At 35.0% G+C, this 23795-nt stretch overlaps 1 protein-coding gene across 1 annotated transcript; it reads right to left on the reverse strand.

The window, feature by feature from the left end:
- Positions 1–614: 614 nt before the first annotated feature.
- LOC139690302 (E3 ubiquitin-protein ligase AMFR-like) lies at positions 615–20998 on the reverse strand. The gene is made up of 10 exons (XM_071587679.1): positions 20424–20998; positions 19508–19765; positions 18849–19001; positions 15664–16361; positions 13148–13258; positions 10322–10551; positions 9209–9330; positions 8676–8932; positions 4216–4452; positions 615–1607 (listed from the first exon to the last, which is right to left on the reverse strand). Exons 1-9 carry the CDS (start codon positions 20706–20708, stop codon positions 4239–4241), a joined length of 2328 nt encoding a protein of 775 aa, XP_071443780.1. The 5' UTR covers positions 20709–20998; the 3' UTR covers positions 615–1607; positions 4216–4238.
- Positions 20999–23795: the final 2797 nt, after the last annotated feature.

Here is a 23795-nt window from a genome sequence, read left to right on the forward strand (position 1 = left end):
GCGACTGAATTCACCATAGCATACATATCTATTTCTAATTGAGATGATTTCGTACGACCTGCTATTAGACCAGTTATTACCATCAGTCAATTTGGTATGTGCAAATGACAAGGCTTTGGTGACTGACCTCCGTCTTTGAGAATTGGACTGTGGGTATCATCTTATTGGGAAGAGTGAAATGAGAATGTTTGCAGCTGTATACAAAAACTCTGTGTAATATTGTAAATTTCAGCATACTGTTGTAATTTTTACGTGATATAATCTCCTTACCTATTGCATGCTGCTACTGCATGGTCCTCTGGTGACAAGATAACTCACTCTGGTAACTTGCTCGATTACTAGTTCCAATGATTCCTATATGCACCCTAAAATAACCAATTTTCATAATTTATTTTACTTCTGCGACTAGTTTGGACCTTTCCGGCATATTTCAGCTTTTTCTGGGAATTTCACCTGAAAGTATGTCAAATTTCTAATATTCAATTCTAATAATGAATGGTGGAACCATTAAGTATGAATTTTAGGTAACTGATTTGTAAACATGATACTGCCAAAAGATATTTAGGAAAGAATACAGGACAGGAAGACAATAATTAGATCAACTCCATGTTACTACTGCTACCTTCATTTATTTTGCATAAAAAACATTCACATAACTTACATAGGCACTATAGAAATTTATTAATCACAAAAATCAATTTCATAAAAATTCAACTAATTAAGCATTTTAAGTACTAAAATGGTAAATAATTGAACAAAATGAAATTAGTTTGTGAGATGCACCTCCAATATCAATATGGAAGAATGAGGTATATTATTATATACTTGGGGTAGATAATTGGAAAACATTTCAGTCTTTTGTTAAAAAATATGAGGAACAAAATAGAGACCAGTATTTACAAGTTGGTGGGAATCTGGACATAAATCTAACTAGTCTTCTGAGGACAGAAAGTTAGAAGACAAAAAAAGTGCCACTTGCAAATCTGTTAATTTGAGGAGTCAAAAGCAAAATACACAACTATAATTTTTTCAAAAAATATTTCCAAAATGGGAATTTTGTTTGAATGACTTGAACTATATCACAGTGTGATTTTAAAAATTTAAGGATAACCCATCCAATTAAAGAAAAATTAGGATGAATTTAAAATTATACTCAAAATATAGGCCTCAGTTTCAGCCAACAGTCATTGCTGAGCATTCTCGAATCCAAAAGAATGCTTTCAAATTCTATGTGACTTTCAGACACATTTAATAAATCATTTAGTGGCTAATTAAACTGCCTGCTATAAGGCAATTGATTGTAGTACATCAGCTAAAACATGAAAGCCTTTATAAACCAGAAATTACCTCAACTGAGGTCTGGTTCGTTCTTTGACAGTTAAAATAGAAAGGTAAAGTATCCTTTTCAAATTTGCAGAAATGTAGTGAGTAACTTGCACTTTGAGTTCCTTGCACACTATGTCTCTTATAAGATCTTTATGGAATCAGCTCATAAAAATTATTCTGAATAAAACCAAAGGTCCATTATATGGACCAGTAATTCTACTACAAGTATGTCCTTTGTTCAATCCAGTCTTCATCCTAGTGGAGTGTACTCCGTTCTTGCCCTGTTAAAAGAAGAACACTCAATTAGATAGAACTAATATCATCTCAATGTACACACACATCTGAAAGTAATGGATGCAAAATATGTGAATAAGAATACACAGTAAATTTATTTTTTGGAATTTAATGCCTTCTATACCTATTAATAGGTGCTTATATCATATATACCAATTTCAAGATAAATAATTACATCCTTGAGCTATTAGGATTCAAAAATACAATCATTTATTTCAGTCTGTTTTCTTCTCAAGAATGTAAAGAGTAACTAACTTGGGACTGTCATAAGTGCTCTCTCTACTGTCTAATAGAAGTCAATATGTTTTTCTTTTCTGTAAGTATAGACTGTGAAGTTGGTTATATTATGGTCAACAAATTCTATCATCTTGTTTTTAACTATGGCCGAGGAAAACATCTGCTAAATGGGGGGTTTTTGAGTAATACATTTATCTTAAGGCTAATGAGCTTTCCTCCCCAATTCTATAATGTCCCTCGGTACATTTTAAATTTGGTGAAACTGGGAAGGCATGCTTAGGTGCATGTATTTATAATCTTACATTAATGAATTGCGCTTAGTTAATAAAACTAAATGGACATAAATACGGATAGGGAGGATAATATTCACAATTTTCAATTGTTCAGGCATGTGTTTTTTTGCAAGTAACTTGCTTGTTTTCAGAGAAGTATCTGATTAACAAAATTATAGACTATGATACCATATCCAAGGGCTCAATATTAGATTGGTGAAGGATTTAGGTTGCTGACTACATCTGAGGGACAATGGTACTGCATTCCCTTAAACTATTAATCAATGCACATGAAGTACAATAACAGATCTTTCCACAACTTTTTTGGAGACTTTATTAATTTGACAACATTATTTGACATGGACAATATTCAAAGCCCAGACAATCATTGGGAATCTAAGGAGAAATGTTGACCTTCTCCTTCCCTCCATGTGCTTGACAGAATCTTGGAAAAATATTCATGCCCAATAGTAAATTTTAAAATAAAGTTGCCATTATTATTTTTAAGGGCATATCAAGGATGAAATCTTGATAGAAAAATTTGACTTATTCATCCCTGGAGATTTGCTAATTCAAAGGTCTTACTAAAATTAATCAAAGCACGTATTACATTTCCTTGCTTTTCAATATTCAGCTTCATCCTCTTCAACATCAATTCTATAAATAACTACTTAGCTTCAGGTATTCCTTCAATAAACAAGTGATATACTTTTATTGACTGAGCACTGGCTGTTATATGAAGAAATTCAGTGTTATGCTATCAATGAAATGAACTTTGTCACATCATTTTCCAGGACTGACAATAGAAGTGTTGGTGTTGCCATTAATTGTAAATCCTCAGTAACTATCCCACCTATTTAAATTAGCAACAATATTGAAAAGGTATAGGAGTGTGCTGCTGTGATACTCAGCCTGAAAAAACTTACTGGGGTTTATTAGTTTCCCATAAATCACCCACAGCATGTTTCAGTACTTTAAAAATAAACTTATTGACGCAATTCAGATTATATTTTGCAGAAAAACTGACAGCCTAATAATTTTTGGTGATTTAAACACTCATTTGTTTCATACTTCAGCAGAGTATGATGAATTAGTAACCATATTTCATTCCTTTGGCTTGTCAAGTCAACAAGGACCCTACAAGAGTATCCTCACACATCTACCCTGATTGACCTGTTGTATGTGACTTACCAATGAATGTGATTGAATGTGAGACGGTGTTTCACCAACTTTCTGACCACTTTGCTCTCCACAAAGGACTGAAGTTCGATGTTCTTGACGCTAATGAGCCTACTTATGTCAGCAAGCAATTTAATAATCCTGTAAGCATTCAGGGATTCTTGACAAGTCTCACAGAAAATTTGTGAACAGACCATGGCAACACACTTGATATTGATGCTAATTTAATCATTTCCTCAATAACTTTGTAATGATTTATAATCATGCCTTCCCTTCAAAAACCATTAATTCCGAAAGGGTTATAGAAATGTCAACTTTTCACCAGAGCTGCTTGATATGGGTTCTCGGGTAAGAAATCTGCACTTTCACAACAAATTCTTAACACTCCTCCGTTCATTAAAATCATGCAGAACTTCTTTGACAATACAAACTAGAGATAAATGCATTAAAGAAAAATTATTTCAAACAGGATTTATCAATATCAAGTAGTTCTAGCAAATCTGCATGGAATGTTATTAAAAAAATACTTATGCAGAAAATGTAAACAAAAACATTTTCCTTTCATTAATTTTAATCAAATCACAATCTCTAAGCAAGGCCCACATAATGCAGCCGGATATATTTATAATAAACTACCAATGAACACGACAAATAAGTCCACTGCAACTGCTTTTATAATTTAACTTAAGAAGTTATTGCTCTTTAAGTGTTTTTTTCCATACAGATGAATTCTTAGTTGCAAATTGTCTTTTGAATGATGTTTTTTGGTGTGATAATATTTCCCATGAAGTAATGTTTCGTATATTATTATTTTATTTCTATTCCTGACTCTAATGACCATGTTCTCTGCCATGTACTTGAAAAACAGGACAATTAAGTCATTATCATTATTATATGCAAAAAGTACCTTAAATGGCTAAAGATTCAGCTTTAAGAAGATTCTCCAGAATAATGTGGTTTGGTATCTTCTTGAGATGCAGGGGGTCCTATGCCACTGGAAGAAGGATGCTTTTCAAGGTATCTTCTGCGTGCTGTGGCTACCAATCGCTCCTTTCTTTGCTGCAGAATTTTTTCTCGCTCCGATGAACTTTTAGAGAAACGGCTACTTCCATTTAAACTAGCCCCTCCTGATATCAACCCATTACTGGAAAAGAATTTAATTAGCAGTGATAGCAAATTAGCAACACAAATTCTTAATATGATGTCATGATAATAATATATATAAGCAGTTCCCTAAAGATTAGGATGTTTAAAGAATTAAACTGAAACTATATGGGTTAAAACAAATTCCCAAAATATAAGCTTGAAGGTAAAAAATCAATAAAAAATAGTGTGATAAATTGTGTTATGTGACATGAAAAGCTGAGTGAATATGAAATTTTATCTTATTTAAATTTCATATAATGAAAATCACTACAGATCAGTGCATTGTTATGTGCTGCGATCTGTAACTATCAGGACAAATCTGTCACTTAAAGGCTTTCACTATCAGCATTATTTTTCCTGGAAAGATATCACTGCCATAAAGCCAAAATGAAAGAATTACATAATGCAGCATGTACATGTGCATAAAGAAATGCACAGCAATTTTATATCATGTTGGAAGTTAATTAACTCTTAGTCTTACCAGTATATTGGTATTAGTACTGGCTTCTCCTGATTCAGTTTTTTACTGTCTCCACCTGCTCATATACAGGCCCCAAAATTATTCCTTTTGTTTAAACCTAACATACTACCTTGATCAAAAAGTTCCCGGAATAACCACCGTGTGGCGCTCCCATCGTTCCGATTTGAGTTCTGTTTTTTTTTGTTAAATTGGTACATCTGTTGTTGATATTCCCTTTAAATCTTAGTGTCATAACTTGACATTTGCAAAAGTTACGTAGCCAAGAGTACATCTATCTCTGTGTGTGTTGGCGATTTTTTACAATTGCAGAAATGGATTTAAATTTGCAACAACGAACTTGTATTAAATTTTGCGTAAAAAACGGATTTAGTGGCGCACGGACGTTGGAAATGTTGGAAAAGTGTTTCGGCAACGATTCTCTAAAAAAAACGGTCGTTTACCAGTGGCACGAGCGGTTCAGAAGTGGTCGTGAGTCAATCGAAGATGATGAACGCAGTGGCAGACCATCGACATCGAAAGTCGGTGAACAAATTGATAAAGTAAAAGAAATGTTGGTCAATAACCGCAAATTAACCATCAGAGAAATAGCGGAGGACTTGAACATTGCCTATGGATCCGCCCAAGACATTGTGGTTAATGATTTGGGTTTCCGTCGTGTAGCAGCAAAGTTGGTGCCAAAAGACCTCAATTTCATGCAAAAAAGAGACCGTGTTGATGTCGCAAAAGACATGATTTGCGAGGCTGAATCCGATCCCACATTCATCAAAAGGATCATTACTGGAGACGAGACGTGGGTTTATGAGTACGACACGCAATCCAGACATCAGGCAAGTGAATGGCGTTCACCAAATGAGCCGAGACCAAAAAAACCACGTCGTTTTCAGTCAAAAAAGAAGGCAATGCTGACGGTTTTCATGGATTACAACGGTGTAGTGCATCATGAATTTTTGCCAGAAGGCCAGACAGTAAACAGAGTATTATTTGGGCGTTATGAGACGTTTGCGTGAAGCAATTCGCCGAAAGAGACCAGAAATGTGGGCAGAAAACTCGTGGATTTTGCACCATGATAACGCACCGTCGCACAGTGCTATCATTATTCGTAATTTTTTGACGAAAAATGCAACAAATACCATCCAACAGCCACCGAATTCACCTGATTTGGCTCCCTGTGACTTCTTTCTGTTCAATCGAGTTAAAAAACCATTACAGGGAATGCGTTTTAGCAGCCGAGAGGAAGTAATGGAAAAATCGCAGGAAGCACTGATGGACATACCGAAAACCGAATATAAAAAATGTTTCGAGGATTGGATCAAGCGCTGGCATAAGTGTGTTGCAGTCGATGGGGATTACTTTGAAGGGGACAATATAGATTTAGATGAATAAACTTATATTTTTAATTTTCTGAATAAATTCCGGGAAATTTTTGATCAAGGTAGTATGAATGATGTTACTCACATCACATTTCAAATTACCATAACTAAAAAGAGACACGAAAAATTATTTAAGCAATAACATTGAATATGTGCTATCTCTATCGTTTTCAAATCAGAAAATACTGTGGGTACCAAATGGAGTAGGAATGGTATTACAAATCAGTGCACCCAAAAATCATTTCAGGATTACTACTACGTACACCAAATGTGGCATCTGTATCAAACCGCTACATGGAACATTCATGCATACAGGACCATTTCACAGCACTTATCCAGCAGTTTTCCACAAGTGATTAATAGCAGGATAAATTTCCTGGAAAATTTTCCAATTTAAGAATCCACAGCAAAATCCTTGCATGATGCTGGACTAGAGAAATCTTACCATTACCATGCTGATCTGGAAACTAATGTAACTGTCCTAAACACACCAATCCATTAACTCATGAGCTGCCATCCACAGGTTAGTGATGAATCTATGTCACCACCAATAATAATTCACATGAGCTGGAGAATGTACCTCTGAATTCCAACAACTGATCATTCAATTACTTTGATTCCAAATAAATAGGATCATCTTTGAATAAGTATTAAGATTTTAATTTCACTGTAAGTTCAAGGTACACATTTCAATGTACCTGCCAAACTTTCCAGGTTTTTAATATGAAATTTCTCTATTTTGCACATTTGCAGTCATTATGTTTATGCATATTGGCTTAAATGCAAGCAGTCTACAAATCCAATACTATAAAACAGAAAATAAATTTCATGATGAAGTACATGTTATATTGGGGATGTTAGCCCAGTTGATAGAATATTGGGCGGTACCTAAGTTCCATACTGGATGATGAATCTGAACAATTTCACCAAGTGGTATAATTTTTAAAGATACCAGATCTTTCTGGGAAAACATTAGTAGTACAGGGCATGTAACTGGCTCTCCTACCCTGATGTTTGAATTTCACAGGCTATTGGCACTTAATACTAAGAGAGTTAACCCTCACTTAACAAAGCCAACCTTCAGGCTGATAAGTGCAGCTTTTAGGTAGGTTATAACTATATCTCAGAATTTCTGAGTCTGGGAGAAGTGATGGGGTTCCTTAAGAATGAAAAGAACCACAAGGGTGGGATTTTGAGGTTAAAAGCAATGCTCATTATATTAATAAAATTACTTCATACCCTCATTCATTTTTCACTTCACTCCAGAATAATTTCAACAAAATGAGCTGCCTACCACTTAAAAGCAGTTGTGACATCTTAAAAGAGTTTTGGGAAAAGTTTATTGAGCCCACCCAATTTGTTCAAATGGAGTCTATACTTTTTACTATCATTTGTCGACCATTTGACGATTTTTACCAAAGAAGCTCAGCCTTTGCAACATTACACTGTAAATATGTGTCTCAGACACTTTCTGCCCTGGCAAAGAACTTCCATTCCTCAAATAATATTATGCATAAACTCATTGTATCTTCACGTACATGAATGAACTCCACTTCTGGCCATGTTCATTTTCCCTAGAACATCTTTAACCCAGAAATACCCTTCTTTATCCCTTTGAGTGACATGCTTATTTGCTTATTTATATGAAAAATTCCAGGCTATTTTATAGAGAAATGCAGAATTAATGGAAATTGTCAGTAAAACATTATTATTTGCAATAATTTACTGAAAATTAATAAAACTTATATAATTAGGTATAAAGAGAGGATAAATCATAAAAATACGATTTATTCTATTAATATATTTTCATTTATATCTTTTGAGAATACTTGCCTAGAGCAACGCTAGCATATATGGAAAAATTCTTCAATGACATTGGCACTTAATAATTAATGAAGTCTCTCCCTATCCTGCCTTTTCGAATGCTATTTCTTTTAAGTAACCTGAATCTTTTATTATTTGGTCTGGTTGATCTTGGAGAGGATGAAAAAGGAGTGAAAATAAAATAGTGATAGCTGTTCACACACTAGCTATCAAGTTACTGTCCTCTTCCGCATTGCATACATCAACTCAGTTCATCGCAATAATGTAGGAAAACTATTCTGCTTCAATACGTTCACAAAGTGACTTCTTGGAGGTAGAAATCTTTATGCTCGCATACGTGTGTTTATGCCCTTCAACAATTCATGGAAGGGACAAGACATTTTTCTTTCATTGTAAATCATCAGAGAGAAGTACATTTTTAAGTGGAACATTACCATCAAGGAAAGGCTATTTGCCAGAATTTCTGTAAATTATGAAAGTTTGCATTTCTCCCAGACTTAAAAAATTTCCCTTCATTCCACACCAAAACCTAAAAGAAGTACACACCTTTCATCAGGCCCATATGCCCCTCGCAGTTCCTGGTGGCTGGGAGTTGAGAGAGCGGAACTCATTTGGTTGTTTAGGAGTGGTGAGGGAGGCATAATATTAGATGCATTTGGGGGTGGTGCCACATGGTAAATGGTGGCAGGTGGAGGAAGCAGCCGACCTTCCAGCACATTTTCCACAGTCAGCTCTATGGAGTGGGTGTCACGCAAGTCATCCACCAATGTATGTAATGGCATACGAGGGAAGAGTTGTTGAATCTGAAGCAATAGAATAACAATGAAAAAATTACAATACAATAGACACCATTGATATATGTCCACTAATGATTACCAAGAAATGGAATTTTGTGCTTGTTTGAATGGAAGTTGGTTTTCATTAAAAGATTAGCATATTTCGCATGTTGATTTTAACTTATAGCTTCAAAATTACATGGTTCCAATTTAACAATAATACGGACAACACTTTCAGAAATATTTCCAGCGCTGGTGATATGATATCACGTGAAGTTGATATATTTACACTTGACAACTCACCTCCCTAGCCATGGAGTCCAATTGTGATGTTGATGCCTGGCGAGGGTGATCATCAAACTGCACCAGCTGAGGGTGAGTCACTTCCACAGAGAAGCTTGGTAACCAGGAGACATATCTCGACCCTTATCCAGGATTTCAAGAAGATATGCAGCAAAGTGGATTAAAATCCTCAGAACAAAAGTGAATATTTAGAGTTAATCCTATAATGATTAACATTCCACAATAAAAATAGGCAATCCTGATAGCTAAAAATATTGGCTGATTTAACTGCTTCTTAAGACCAATTGCCACTAAAATTCAGTCCTGCCATCCAGCTACAAATCATACTGATATATTGACATAAAAGTGACATACTGCCTTAAAAAAATTGAAATTAAACATTACTGGAGTCAGTTGTGGGGCATATACTCAATGGTTGTATGGCTGGGAACATTGGGCATATATACTTAAATATAGAATATCTCAAGGAGTTCTGTGTACCCACGAATCAAACACATTCTCCATACACAATCCATCGGATGCCAAGAATAAGATTTCCTTTAAAAAATTAATAGCAACACTGTTTTGAATGATGCACGATGAATAGAGATTGTGACTCATTAGGAATGAACTGACTTAGTGAGCTGTACACTCAAACAGGCTCCGAACAATTGCCATAAATATAGTGAGTACCAATTATAAACAGTAGCTGAGGAAAATGTACCAGAAGAACATTGAAAATGATGGATAAATGGATATATATTTTAGCTCTTAATTATTATGGGGTGTTTTCTAGGGATTAGTTGGATCAAAATCTCACATGTACATTTTAGGAAATCATTTCTTGTTTCTCATCATCTATCTCTTTGATCCAACAGAAAACTTACATCATTTGAAATTAACAGATTAAACTGATTCTAATTTTTATCTATTTATCTGTTTTTGACTTGAGAAAAAATATTATCATTCATTCTTGAACAAATTTTACTCAAATTTCATTCAATTTCATTAGGGGTGTGGATTTCATATGATGAACATATTGCACACTTAAACTACTTACTACTGAGGCCCTAAATGGATATTGATTAAAGATAAAATTAGTGTAAATTAAAGAAATAATTAAAGATGCCATACCATCAAAATGAAAGAAATGATTAGGTTGACGACGACGAATGTGACCATCAACCATTCTACCCCCTCCTCCAACTATTCCCAGTCCTCCGCCTCCCAACTCTTCCTCCACAGCAACAACACCCATCTCACGCCCCATGGCACTTCCTCGTGGCCGTCCACTTTCAATGCGCAGCACTAATCGGCAAGTGGGGCATGAAGCATCCTGCTCCAGCCATGACTGCAGGCATGAACTACATGGGGGGGGGTGAAAGAAAATGAAGTACTGACAACTAAAGAAAGAAAAATCTTAAATCAACACTGTCCACAATTAACTATGTACCAGTTTGATTGGAAATGCATAATAGAATAGACACATACAAACTAAAAATAAGGAACATGGAATTCATACAATTAGAAAGGGATCAAATTGCTTTCATTTTTGTTGAAATAAACATCCAACCATATTAAAAACAAGGTTGGAACTGTAACATACTTGAATAATGCTTCCTTGCTGCATTATCAATCCTTTTTTGTTCTCACTTTCCATTTTTTTCACTCTTTTAACCCTTTAACTGTCAGTGGGCCGATATATCAGCCCGATGTTTTTGACTATTTTACTTTGTGATATGCGGCTCAAGTCTCTTTCTATGGCTTGTGCTCTATATCTGCAGCTAACTAAAATGGTTTCCCCCTATTCTCAAGATATATGCTGACTGTGCACATTATGCTTGCCTCGGAAGTTCTCACGTGTTTTTTGCTACCCTTGGACCAGTAGCATATGATCATTCATGCTGGTGAGAGCTCGTGCTGGACTGCTTTCTCTGTCTCTCTTTGTATTTATTTTGCAGAGTCAGTTTAGAGAAAGATTAACTAATATTGAGTAAGTAATTGTCGACAAATAAGATATCTTATCATTTAACATTAGAATAAAATACAGTTTTTTTATGTTTTTACATCTTTCATTATATTTTCACAAATTCTCCTTGTTTGTATATATTGGTGAACTTCCTATTTATTTTATTTCGCAATATTCCTTATTTTGCTGGACATTTTCTGTTGTCTAATTTTACTAATAATTTTTTTCCATAAATTATTAAATATATCATTGGTTTCCTTCTTTAAAATCTTGAGTTAACATGATGAAAGCTAAAAGAATCACAGACAAATTAGGCTAGGTCATTGGATTTTAAAGGCTGAAAACTGGCTCTTTTCTCACACACAACTACATAAAAATTCACCCAAGGAAAAAAAAATTTATTTACTGCAATCATCACATTAATGAAACTTTTAAAAGACAATTTAATGCTTTAAAATTGTCTTCCTCATTTGGAAGATCCAAAAACTCCAGAAAACTTCCAGAAAGAGAAAGGTTGAGTTAAATGTCTAAATGTCAAAGGGCAAAGACTCGAGCAGGAGGAACATTTTACGTATCTCAGATGTGTTTTGGACAAAAACAGTCAATGTAGTAGGCACATAAGGAGAAGAATGCATTTGAGAAAGAAGCTATCACAATGAGGAGTGAATTAATGGCAAGGACATAGATTAAGAATGTTAAGAAAAGGCTTGATTAACTTTAATAAGGAGCATAATTATTATTATGCACGGCAAGGAAACATGATCATCAAAACAGGATAGCAGGCATAGATTGGAGACTTTTGAAATGTGGGTGTGAAGAAGGTTAGAAAAGGTGAAGTGGACAGAAAGGAAAACTAAATAAGGAGGTACTAGGTATGGCGGAGTATGAGAGAGGATTGTTGAGAGAAATCATGAGACAGGAAAAATGGATGCAAAGCATATTGATTGGCAATGGGATGTTCAAGACTGTGATAGAGAAGATAATTTTATGAAAATGAGGAAAAGACAGAAATAGGATGTTGGACGGAATGAAGGGAGGATGGTAGTACAAGGAGGTATGAGAGGCTTGTTGTAGAGTAGGACATTGGGTTGTGTTTTATTAGGAGTGACAAGACATTTATTTATTAGTTGTGTCCATCCAAAACATACCTTGACTGTAGGTTACCCATAATAATAATAACTTACTTTCTTTAATATCATCCTAACATTTAATTCCCCTATCCTAACAGTTATTTTATAATGATTTTACTTCATCATTGCTGTCAGCTCGTTCGTAAATCGTGGAGATATATGATGATGATCAGGCCTTGCCTTCTCTACCACCATGCATGACAACTGGTCTAGGGGGCTGAATCTTAATAGCTGCCAAAATTCATTATCCATTCAATACTACTCATACTTTCATAGGAAAGATAATTGAGATGGTTCCCTGTTCCATTCACCAATAGCATTTCAACATGACACCACCACCATAATGTTTAACTTCACATATAGATATCTATTTGCCATACAATGTATCAACCAGCAATGGTAATTAAAACTTATTTAATTGATAATAATGAAAGTATATAGTAAATGCAAAAAAATTAGTTAAATTAAAATTCTAGTTATGCTAGTCCGAAACAAATTCCCCCTTAACTATTGAATACATAGGTTAAACTTGCATACTTTTATAAAGTGTTTCATTGTCTATTGCTGAATTCACTGAAAATATTTAAAGAGGTGTTGACCAATATGGGCAATGCAATCGCCCCAAAGGCATCATCCACCTCAAGAAGTACTGGTAGAGCTATTGGGCAAAACTGATGAATACAATTTACAAGTCTTGGAAGACTAATCATCATTACTGTAGGCCATTAAGCCAATCATTGCCATCTTCACATGTCATCTCAATTATCTATTGCCTAACCATCTCATTTATTTCTTATGTAATTGCCAATTTATCTCCATTCATCATGTCAAATTAAATATAATTTAATAATGTCTACATACTCATGGAAGAGATGATTACATGGAAGCTTTCTGGCAGCATCCATCTTTTCCCAGCAGATAGCACAATTATCAGAATTGGCAGAGAGATCTTCTTCTGTAGCCATTGGATAGCTGCAAACACAGAAAATACCCATCACAATTTGAAGTTCAAACCAAATACGGTTGAGACACAAATCCTGATGTAAGATGCATTGAATTAACCATTAAACAAGGCATGTTATCTTAAAAATATATATAAACCAATGCTTAAGATAATCAATAATTATGATTAACTTGAAACAAATTTTATCATATGTACTGCATTAATTCCCTTCCATAACTTCTTTAGGGGATACTCCACTTCAAATGAAAGAGACAAGTAGAGTGAAGAGAATTTATGCCTACAGAGCGGTAGTCATGAGAGTTTCTTTAAAAGAAAGAGTCAGGCCACATGTGTTTTCTCCTGATTGAAAATTAACCTCGTGCAAAAGGGCTCTGAAGACAGAATAATGTCTTTTTGATAATTATTACCAGCTCCAATGCCACAAATTACCGTAGCATGGGGGCAGATGATAACACTAATGGGACTATTTAACTTGAAATTGGCTTGATAAAAGATAAATGTAAATTTAAAAAAAAATTACAATAATACTGAAGGAAAATTTCACAATACCATTCCACCTAAAATTCACAATCTCCTAATGTATTTCCATACATTTTCACTGAAGCACAAACTTCAATCCCATAGCCTCCCACTAAAAAAATTAGCATTATTTTCATGTGGCTCTCACCCAAATACATATCTTTATGCCAATAATTTCACCAACGCAATTATTCTCACATCCAATTTCTATACCTTTACATTTGTTGTATCAAAGATATGCTTCAAGTTCCCTTAGCTGCCTCCACAAAAATCCCAAACGTTTCATTGCCTACACCACCTAAATAAAATAAAAGACCACTCATCTGTTACTTCAAACATAAAAATGATCAAGCTAACGACTAGTTTACAATAAAAATGAAAAAAATGGGTGGCCTCCTAAGATATTTACTTATTCTTTGCGATGCATTAATTATACTTACCTAAACTGAAAATTTTAATGAATTTGCAAGACTTATGTCCCAAGTTACTCATTTTGGTGAATTTAAAATTACCAAAACCAAATTCCTTTGCATAATGATTCCTTAAACATTTAAGACTAAAAAAAGTATCATAGAGTCACATTACAGAGCTATGAACACTGATGAAGTATAATTTTGTTTCACATGGAAGTTTTGGGTCGACCATCTATCTTCTTAGGGGAACTTAAAACAAAATAGCCTAATTTAAAAAGGCATTTTGAGTTTATTACTTAGCGAAGTACTCACAATCATTCTTCAATTAAATGCATTTGCATGTGCATATTTTTGAGATCAGAATCAAGATCAAGAATGAATCCCTGAGAAAAAGTGAATGTGCATTAAAATCAGCAGTTTTTTGAAGTTCATTCCTTATATTTCATAATCAAATTTATACTTGTACAAAAATATTGACATACATGCTATTGAAAACTTTCATGAAACACATCATGAAGAAGATCACTACTTTGTATATCTAGTTCTCTCTCAAATTTAATTCTTCCACAAATCTAATAGTTACCCTAAGAAAAGCATAAAAGATCTATTCCTTTCATTAATGTTTCTGATCAAAAATTCCCAACTAGAAAAATATCACATTTATCAATAACAATAAGTGATTATTTTTGGAACAAGGCATATGACCAGGGGTTGAAAAGAATTAAGGAATATATTTGGGACTTTTCGAGGAATGATTGGATGAAGAAAAATAAGTAAAAGCTAACTTAGTATGGCAATAAAAACACTATAATAGAAAATTCATTCTTCTATCTTACCAGGACATATTTCAAAGCTGTTCAAAATAATACCACTTGAATTATAATTTATATCCCACATTATTTCACCATTACTACAGCTCAGGTTTCACATACTGCATATCGTCTTAGAAGGCTTATTCTATATGATTTCAGGATTCAATACACAGCAAATCTACCTAACTCAATACAGGACACTTCAAAAATTACTTCAGGCAAGATATGAATGGAATAGACTAGCCAAGTTTTGAGTCAATTCCCGTATGTGCATTCCTTGTCCATATCAATTTTTACAACCTACCATTAAAGTAAACTTTCTGACTATGATAAAACAAAAAACATCTGAAGTATTTTTACTAAGAGAAATACTTGGCTTTAATTAACTAGATGAAGTCTTGGAACACAATTTGTACCATCATTTCAACTTCCAAATTTAAATTACCTATCGAGCATGTAATGAAGTAAACTAAAGGTTCACTGTCCTAATGCTGTCAAATGGCATGGCTTGTGAACATTCTAGATGCTAATTCCATTGCTCAAATTGATGACACAAAATAATTTTCCCAGTATCCTAATGATTAAAAGGGCATTATAATTATCGAATTCCAAATTTACCATTTAAATAGGAAACTACATGCTTACTACAGTGAAAATGGATATACTTACTTATCTTGCATGTGCTTCAACACACACAAGTAGTTACAATGACGCTGAAGTCTCCGGCGAACCTCATGAGCCAAATATCGCAGCTGCATGCAAATGACCAGGGATGCCATTGACAGGAAAACATTAGCCCAGAGCAACATATGTAGGTGATGAGCAGCATCAAGAATTAGCCCCCCAAGTTCAAACCAGAGCTCAACATGATACCATGAGACCCATGGGAACCATGATTCCCTCCTTCCATCTCCCGACCCGCTTCCGCTTGGTCCATTCCCTCCACCATCTCCGGCCAGCCTCGGACTCCGACGCAACCAACAGAAAAGTCCTCCCTTCCTATTACCACCATTATATTGATTTCCCGAGGTAGACTTCCAAAACTTTCCAATCCACCTGAGAACACATCCATCTTCAATATGAGACCTCATGTGGGAAAAAACAGAACTGAAACGCCACCATTTGAACTTTGAGCCATTATCACGTAATTGGGATATGGTAGTTGATGATGCAATTGCAACTGCTTCCGGATTCTGTTTTATGCTTCCACCATCATCATCCTTTGCGGATATGTTGGATGCATCTTCAAAAGTACTGACTGGGATTTGCTGAGCAGGCCTCGTCTCAACATGATGTCGACCAATATCATAAAGGTGGAGTCCATAGCGGAGCATGACATGAAGAGTTCTAATGGAAAGTAGCAAACACTGTAAAGTAAACATAATAACAATTAAGTGATAGGCAGTGAACATAATTTATGAAGTTGCTCCTCACATAAATACACACGCATTCACACATGAGCACATCATACCATCCGTACAAAGGTAAAGTAGAAGGGAAATTGACAGGAAACATTAAAATGATGAAGCATCGTAAAATAGGGGTGGCAGAATTCAGTTGATTACAATATGAACAAAGTTTGCAGAACCAAGACATGAACCATGGCTCTTGCTCTTTCCAGGTGGATACAACTGCTAATCACAACAGCCTGAAAACAAATGACTGAAATTGGAGAGCTAACAATGAAGCGCCCCTACTGTACTGAAAAGCTTATCAGTCAATTTTCACCAACCACAACATGCAGGTAGCACACAAGCTATAATATATTTTGAAGGAAGATAAGTACACATAAATGCATACTGAAAAATCAAAGATGTAGCTTGTGTGGAGCTGAAGGTGCCCACAGGCATTCCTGAGAACTGAGCCTGGGCTCTCTGGTCATTAGTACAATACTCTGCCTACTATATTACCACATACCCTCTCCCCCTGCTAGAGGGTTCAATATTCTTCTTCCCGTATCTGATTCAAGAACCAGTCAGTGAAAAATAATTGTTATGGATGCACTCATAACATAAATGCATAAACTAAACTTGCACCATAGCGAAATGGCCAAATGCTTAACCTCCTCAGCATACTCAGATTTGCAAGGGTTTTCTAGACAAAACGAAAGAAAGGGCACAGGTAAAATATATCTATTTCAGAGACAGAAAGTCCCTTAAATGGTTGAAACACGGTGGAAAAAGTTTCTCACTTGAAAAGTGATTCATGGTGGAACCTTGAAAATGCTGCTTTGCCTCACAGTGAGTTCAATTGAACTAACAGACAGATGTTCCGTATTAGACAAGTACATGCCCATGTAACCCAGGAATGTAACCAAGCTGTTACCTTCACCGGGGACTATTTTCCAGATCTACTTCAAAATAAGTTTAATAATACCCTTAACCATCAATTCACTGAGTAATTATATTTCCATATTATCATAATCTATGTCCTCCACTGCACTGAAATTTGTATCCATATATTCTTATATAGTGCTTAAGTTAGCCGGTTTCCAAAATTTGTTTCAAGTTGAAGAGTTGAATATTAACTTTTTAAAACAAGTTTCTGTAAAAGCCTTCAAAAGCTAGCTAAGCAAAAAACTAGGCATTCAAAAAATTCCATAAACCGAGAGCAGTCATGATTTTAGTTTTACACAGAGGAAGTTTTTCTTAAGAAGGCAATTTTCGGTTCCCTTTCTATGATACTATTTATCTGCAAAAACCTTCCAAAATCATCCCCATCTCATTGCAAAAAATTTCAAATTAGGGCAAACTAGGGCTGGGTACAGGGCACCTTTGAATGAAGTCTTTTTTTGATATTTTTCTATTAGGCCAACATTTCCCAAGAACTGTATTTACATTTTAATTGTTAGGTCATGAATTAATGTGCTAAATATTACATATCTCCCTTGGAGTAGAGGCTATTTATGACAGATTTATCCTTAATAGAGCATGATGCAAATAATAATAAGATGTTCATAAACAACTTAAAAATGTAGAGCCAAACACAACCTAATTTGGTATGAAGGTAAAACATGAATTAATGTCATATCCTTGATTGTACAACATCTGTTGCTATTAAAGGGGCCTTAATAACAGAAAATAATAAAATAACAACAGAAGGGTCACGTCACCATTCCCACATGACGTGGAATCATTTAATTATTTACAATATCTCTAACATTGCTGAAAAGCTAAATTAAATGATTTCAGTGATGATACCATTAATGGACAAACATGTTCTATAACTTTTGGATAATATAACTTTATTAGCTAGATATCACAAAAGTCCAAAACTGCAAATCCCCCTTCTATTATGTCAGAACTAACCTTGTAACATGCATGATTTTTTCAGTTACTTCCAATGCTAACACTTATCGTCTCATGCCTTCACTATTAAATAAACTAATATTTGCACATTCATTTTGGGCACTTAAACATAGAAAATCATATTAAAACTGTGTATTTGGTTCACTGAATTGACTTTGGAAAGTGGATTTACTTGAAGAATACAAACTCTTACATGCATGTATTGCATACAACACACTGCATAATATTTTGGTAGTTTAGAAGTGGCTAAATGATCCAAACTTATACATGCACTCATTGGAGTAATGATTTTTAATATTTACTTCAAAGACATCAAAAATGGAATTATTTCTAAATTAAGCTTTGCGGCCAATTTTTTAATCCTAGTGCACATTATATATGTCCAAGAATGTTATGAACACCACAGGGCAAGAATTATGGATGCAACATTTTTTACCCAACTGTCAACATGTTACAGAAAATGAGAATGACAGCACCACAAAATTGAAAATGACAATTCCGTACAAAATAATAAATAATTAAAAGTTGGTTAATATAACTACTTACCTCAGCAGCCATGAAGGCAAATGTATTTAGTCCTAGGTAAATACCAACAGCAGCACTAAGAGCCAAAAGGCCCCAAGAAAAGATAAGGATGGCTGCAAGAAGGGACATAAGTCGAATATGACTCCATCGGGGGGTTGTTGGAGAAAATGAGAGCTATTGGAATAAGAAATAACATGACATTTAACGGAACACTAATTCAATTAATTAATCAATATTATATCATTCTTAATACCAGAGCATGCAAATAGCATCAGTATACATTGTATGGAATCTGAATTAGGACTTTCAATTGTTCCGAAGATTCATTAGATAGAGAAATATGTATATTGCACATACTAATCGAAGTTCAGCAATCTCATTATGATTGCTGGTCAATGCAGAGGTCTGGTTATCAACATACCAAATGTCAGCAGTAAAAATAAGTAAGCCTTGATAGCATTATATAACGAAATAATGAAAATATGTTATGCAATAATAACATATTCGGAGGCTCACTATTTTAAGATATCTTTGAAAGCAAGGTTCAGCCTCAAACCTGACAAGTAATTACACAAAGCCTGAGAACAACTGAAGTGGAGTACTCAACTTTGTGATTCCACTGTATACAGCATTTCATAAAATTATAGATCATAACAAGAACTAAACATAAATCCACTTACGTATTCAAAACGATCTTTGCAAAGCTGCGACAACAACTGAAGTGCCCCCAGTAGGGAAAACCAAGAGCACCACAAAAGGACATCATCCAGGTGTTGAACATTCATTACACCAAAAACAAATATAAACTTGTAAAACAAAAAATTCCAGAACTTGTCTCGCACATGTTGCTGCTCTGATACTCTGAGTTCTCCAAACACTGCTCCTTGGATTATTTTTCCCAACAGGATCAAACAGCAATATGCTCCATTTATGAGAGACTAAAATTAAGAGAAAAATTAATGAACAAGCTAGAATTTATAATAAGAAACATTTGCAAGGTACATGACCTTGATGGTGTCAAGACACATCGCAAGTCATTGATTTACGATGATTCTACCATTGTTTTTTACGCGTTACAGAATTAACTAGAATGTCCAAATAAATTAAATCAACAGAATATTAATTCAATAATCTTGTAAACGCTGGCATGAGAATGGCTCAAAACAAAAGCTCAGCCTATGAACTGCGGTCAAAAAAATGTTTACACCTACAATTGCTGATTTTTCAAAAATATGGGGGATGAATTGAGTTAAATTTGATAAGTCAGGGTTAAAACAAGCTTAAGTACTCCTGGACTGAATATGTCGGGCTGGAATTATCCTCGTAATATTAGTCAATGACATGACGCAGACGGATTTGAACTTTTGGAACACTAGACTTATCACGTTTTGACAAATATTGAGTGTTATAGGTCAGCGATAATTTTACGACAAAAAATGAAACCTGAAAGTAATACCTACAGCGAAATGACGGGGCATAAATTTGTTTCGCCTCAAAATTGCGGCTAAGCATTCTTTGCAAAATAATAATTTATGCAGCTATTTTATTGCCATGAATCACACCATGTAAGTTCTAAAACTTAACGCCACTACTCACCCAAATGCACAGGGGATCACGAATCATAAAAGCCATGACCTCCCTGGGTTTAAATCTCTTGGGTATTATTTCCTCGACGATGCCATTGGGCATGACAAACACCGTAGATTCATTTTTCTCGGCCTCCGTCGTCTTCGAAGCAAAAGTCGTCAGGTTATTCTTCCATTCGGGATCACTAGTAACTTCAGCGGCATAAAACACAGAGCTTGTGAGTAACAACACGCTGACAGTGACATACGTTCGCAGATTTGGTAGAGGCAAGCGGTCTAAAAGAATTACAGGCATTTCGATTCACTTGGTGCCTATGCGGCCTATAGATTCAAGTTATTAAGAAGACATCACATTGCAATACGCCAACCCCGGGATTACAGTCACGGCCAACTTGTTTCGATAATTGTATGATGCAACCAAATCAACTTTTCGAAGATTTCACCAAGGCCGGACACTTTCCTGAGAATATATTCACGTCAACCTCATAGTTCGAGCCCTTAAAGCCTTTATTGGGAAGAAATAGAAACACTCCCTCACGTATCAATTGTTTTTTCCCAGAATCTGACGGGCCGCCACCGAACAGAGGCGCTTATGTCGCAAATACGTCATGTAGTGATTGCAACCACCGCAAAATGATGGTTCGCCCGTGTTACGATGAAGGGGACAGTAGGTGTGGCTTATGCAATCGCTTTACTAGTTACAGAGCTTAATAAAAAGTCAGTGCAAAGGGCTCCATAGCCTTTTACCAATTTGACCTGACGGTAAAATAAGCGAACAATGGTAGTTCAAATTAGAAAATCGGAACCTATTTTTTCACAGGGGGGCTAGGGCGTTGCACAATAATCCTCAAAAAAATATTAAATATAGCACGATTCGACCGCCCATTCCATCAGCCATAACTTTAATGCTCCTCGCACGATTAGTAATAATGATAATATCCTCCAAAACAGGGTGAAGTCCGGTAAGGATAGTACGCCAACGCCTTTCTCGAACCCACTATTATAAAATAGATTCACCATGGAAATAACGACTACCAATAATTTGAAAAATTAAAAAAGATTAACATTATATTAGTCATATTACTTAATCCTGTGTGTATCATTATTGTGGAGAAATACTGCCGATCAGCGATGACAAGTAGTGGAGACTTCAGGCAGACTATGGTGTACTCTTGCAGTTGGAGCATGTTATGCTTCGCTCAGAATTAAATCCCTGAGAAAAATATACCAAAAGTTTTTCCTTAGTTAATAGAACATATTTATATTGACAGCACCCCATAGAAACATTCATAGACTCCACATTAGTGCTCAGAATCGTAGGCATTTTCTACACAATGAGTATGTGGGCTCAATCAATCATAACTATTTAGCAGAAAGCACAGAACTGAAGTGTCTCCCATAGTGAATTATTCATCCATTGATACATATTCTTTCACATGCAACACAAGTGCTACCACAGATGCAAACTATAAAATGCATAAAAGCCTTGTTTTGTTGACCAAATAGTTACAAAAATGTTGGATCTTCTATCAACCAATAAATCCAATGTGACAATAAATATGGAATACCATAGTTCAATTATTTGAACATAATGATTTCGGTTATGTATATTAGGTTAATTATCACCCAAAGGGCCCAAACTAAAAAAAAGTTCGGGTTATTGGCTGTCGTTGGTAAATACAATTAAAAAGCCACAAATAATTTTTGGAGTGGGTGGTGTCTAGCAGCAAAATATAAAATGTAGTAATTTCAGTTAATTCACAAAATATGTGCAAGGATGAAAATAGTTTTTTTTCTTTTTCAAAATATTGACCATTATTTTATTTAAAAGTTGTGACCAACCTCCTTCCCACTTAATAAAAAAGATGTTCATCAATTATTCATGAAAAACAATATTAATCCATTTTATAATTTCGAAGGCTGATTTTTTTTCTTCTTAACGATGCATGGAGCAACTAAAAGCTCTGTTTTGCACTATTTGCAAATATCTATATAAAAATTCTAAGCCAAGAATTTCAGCTGATAAAAATGCACAACTTATGGAATATTAGGTGGTTTCAATAAATGACTGAAATTCAAGTTAGTTAAAAAGAATTTCATTCACCTATAATATCAATGATATTCGAAGTAGTCCCAATTATATATTATACACTAATGCCCGAGCATTTTTCAATGCTTGAAACACTTCTGGAACTTGATCTTAGGTATAACTTTGAGCTCTGTCAGTGATGCATATTTAATCTCATTTATGCTGGTGAAAAAATGACGCTTTAAGGTTCTCTAAATTTTTCAGAAAAGAAAAAAGTATCACAGGGCTGGGTGTGGCATAAATGGTGGCTGGGACACATCATTAAAGAGCTGTTTTTGGCCAAAAATTCACACGAACAAGCAGTGAAGTGTGAGGAGCATTATCTTTGTGCAAGAGCCATTAATTGTTTTGCCATATATACGAGTTTTTTTTATCATATTGCTTCACACCATATTAAACTTGTAAGTAATACTCTTTATTGATGGTTTGACCTTGTGGCAAGAACTCACTATGTGAAATTATAAACTTTGTTACTCTGTGAACAAACATCATATACTGCAGCACTGTAATTAATGGCAAGCTTGCCTTTAAATTTATCATTACTTATTGCAGCCAATGCATTTTGTGATTCACCAAATTGTGAGATCCCTTACACTCAAGGGATTTTGATGATTCTATTCTTTACACTAAAATGCTGAAATTATCACCATTGATAAGCAATAAAATGCTGCCACGCCAAGTGCAATACTCATGCAAAGAGTAACTCAATACTAATTTTTACCAAATAAATCAACTTGAGAAGTACCAATATTGGAAAAAGAATTGCATGAGTGCTTCAACTTTGAGTAACCCTGATTGCCAACTTCAGCCAAGGTCCAAGTCAGTGAATACCCACCAAGGCCTCATGTAATGTACATTCTTAAATGTTCTTGGTGCTGCATTAGCCTTATTAACTACGCACATACCTATTTTGGTCTACTGATCAAAACAAAAAATAAGTTGAGCCCCTATCTTTTAGCTGCAGGAGCACCTAACCACCATTTTCAAAATTTTTGGAGGGCAAGGATTTATTACTGATTTGAATAACAATAATAATTGCATGGGGATATGGTAGTCAGGCGCAGAGCATTGGACTACTGATTAGAGGGCCTAGGTTCGATTCTGGGGCACACCTTTGGGCATCCTCAGCTGCACCTAAGCTGTGTGATTTTCCGGGTACCAGAATTTCCTTGGAAACCATAGGTGGCAGAGGAAAAGGAACTGGTCCCCTACCCTAATGTGTGAATTTCACAAAGCAAAGCCGTTAGGCTTAGTAATGAGCAAACTCTACTCACACCTATCAAACCGACCTTT

Source organism: Hetaerina americana, unplaced genomic scaffold (genome assembly GCF_022747635.1).
Source record: "Hetaerina americana unplaced genomic scaffold, ioHetAmer1.1.p SCAF_3, whole genome shotgun sequence".
Taxonomy (NCBI): domain Eukaryota; kingdom Metazoa; phylum Arthropoda; class Insecta; order Odonata; family Calopterygidae; genus Hetaerina; species Hetaerina americana.

Coding starts and splice junctions, on each gene's coding strand:
- LOC139690302 (XM_071587679.1), bottom strand. CDS start 20,708: ATGCCTGTAATTCTTTTAGACCGCTTGCCTCTACCAAATCTGCGAACG. Junction 19,766..20,423: donor GTGATCCCCTGTGCATTTGG/GTGAGTAGTGGC, acceptor TCTTAATTTTAG/TCTCTCATAAATGGAGCATA. Junction 9,331..10,321: donor TCATTTCTTTCATTTTGATG/GTATGGCATCTT, acceptor ATCCTGGATAAG/GGTCGAGATATGTCTCCTGG.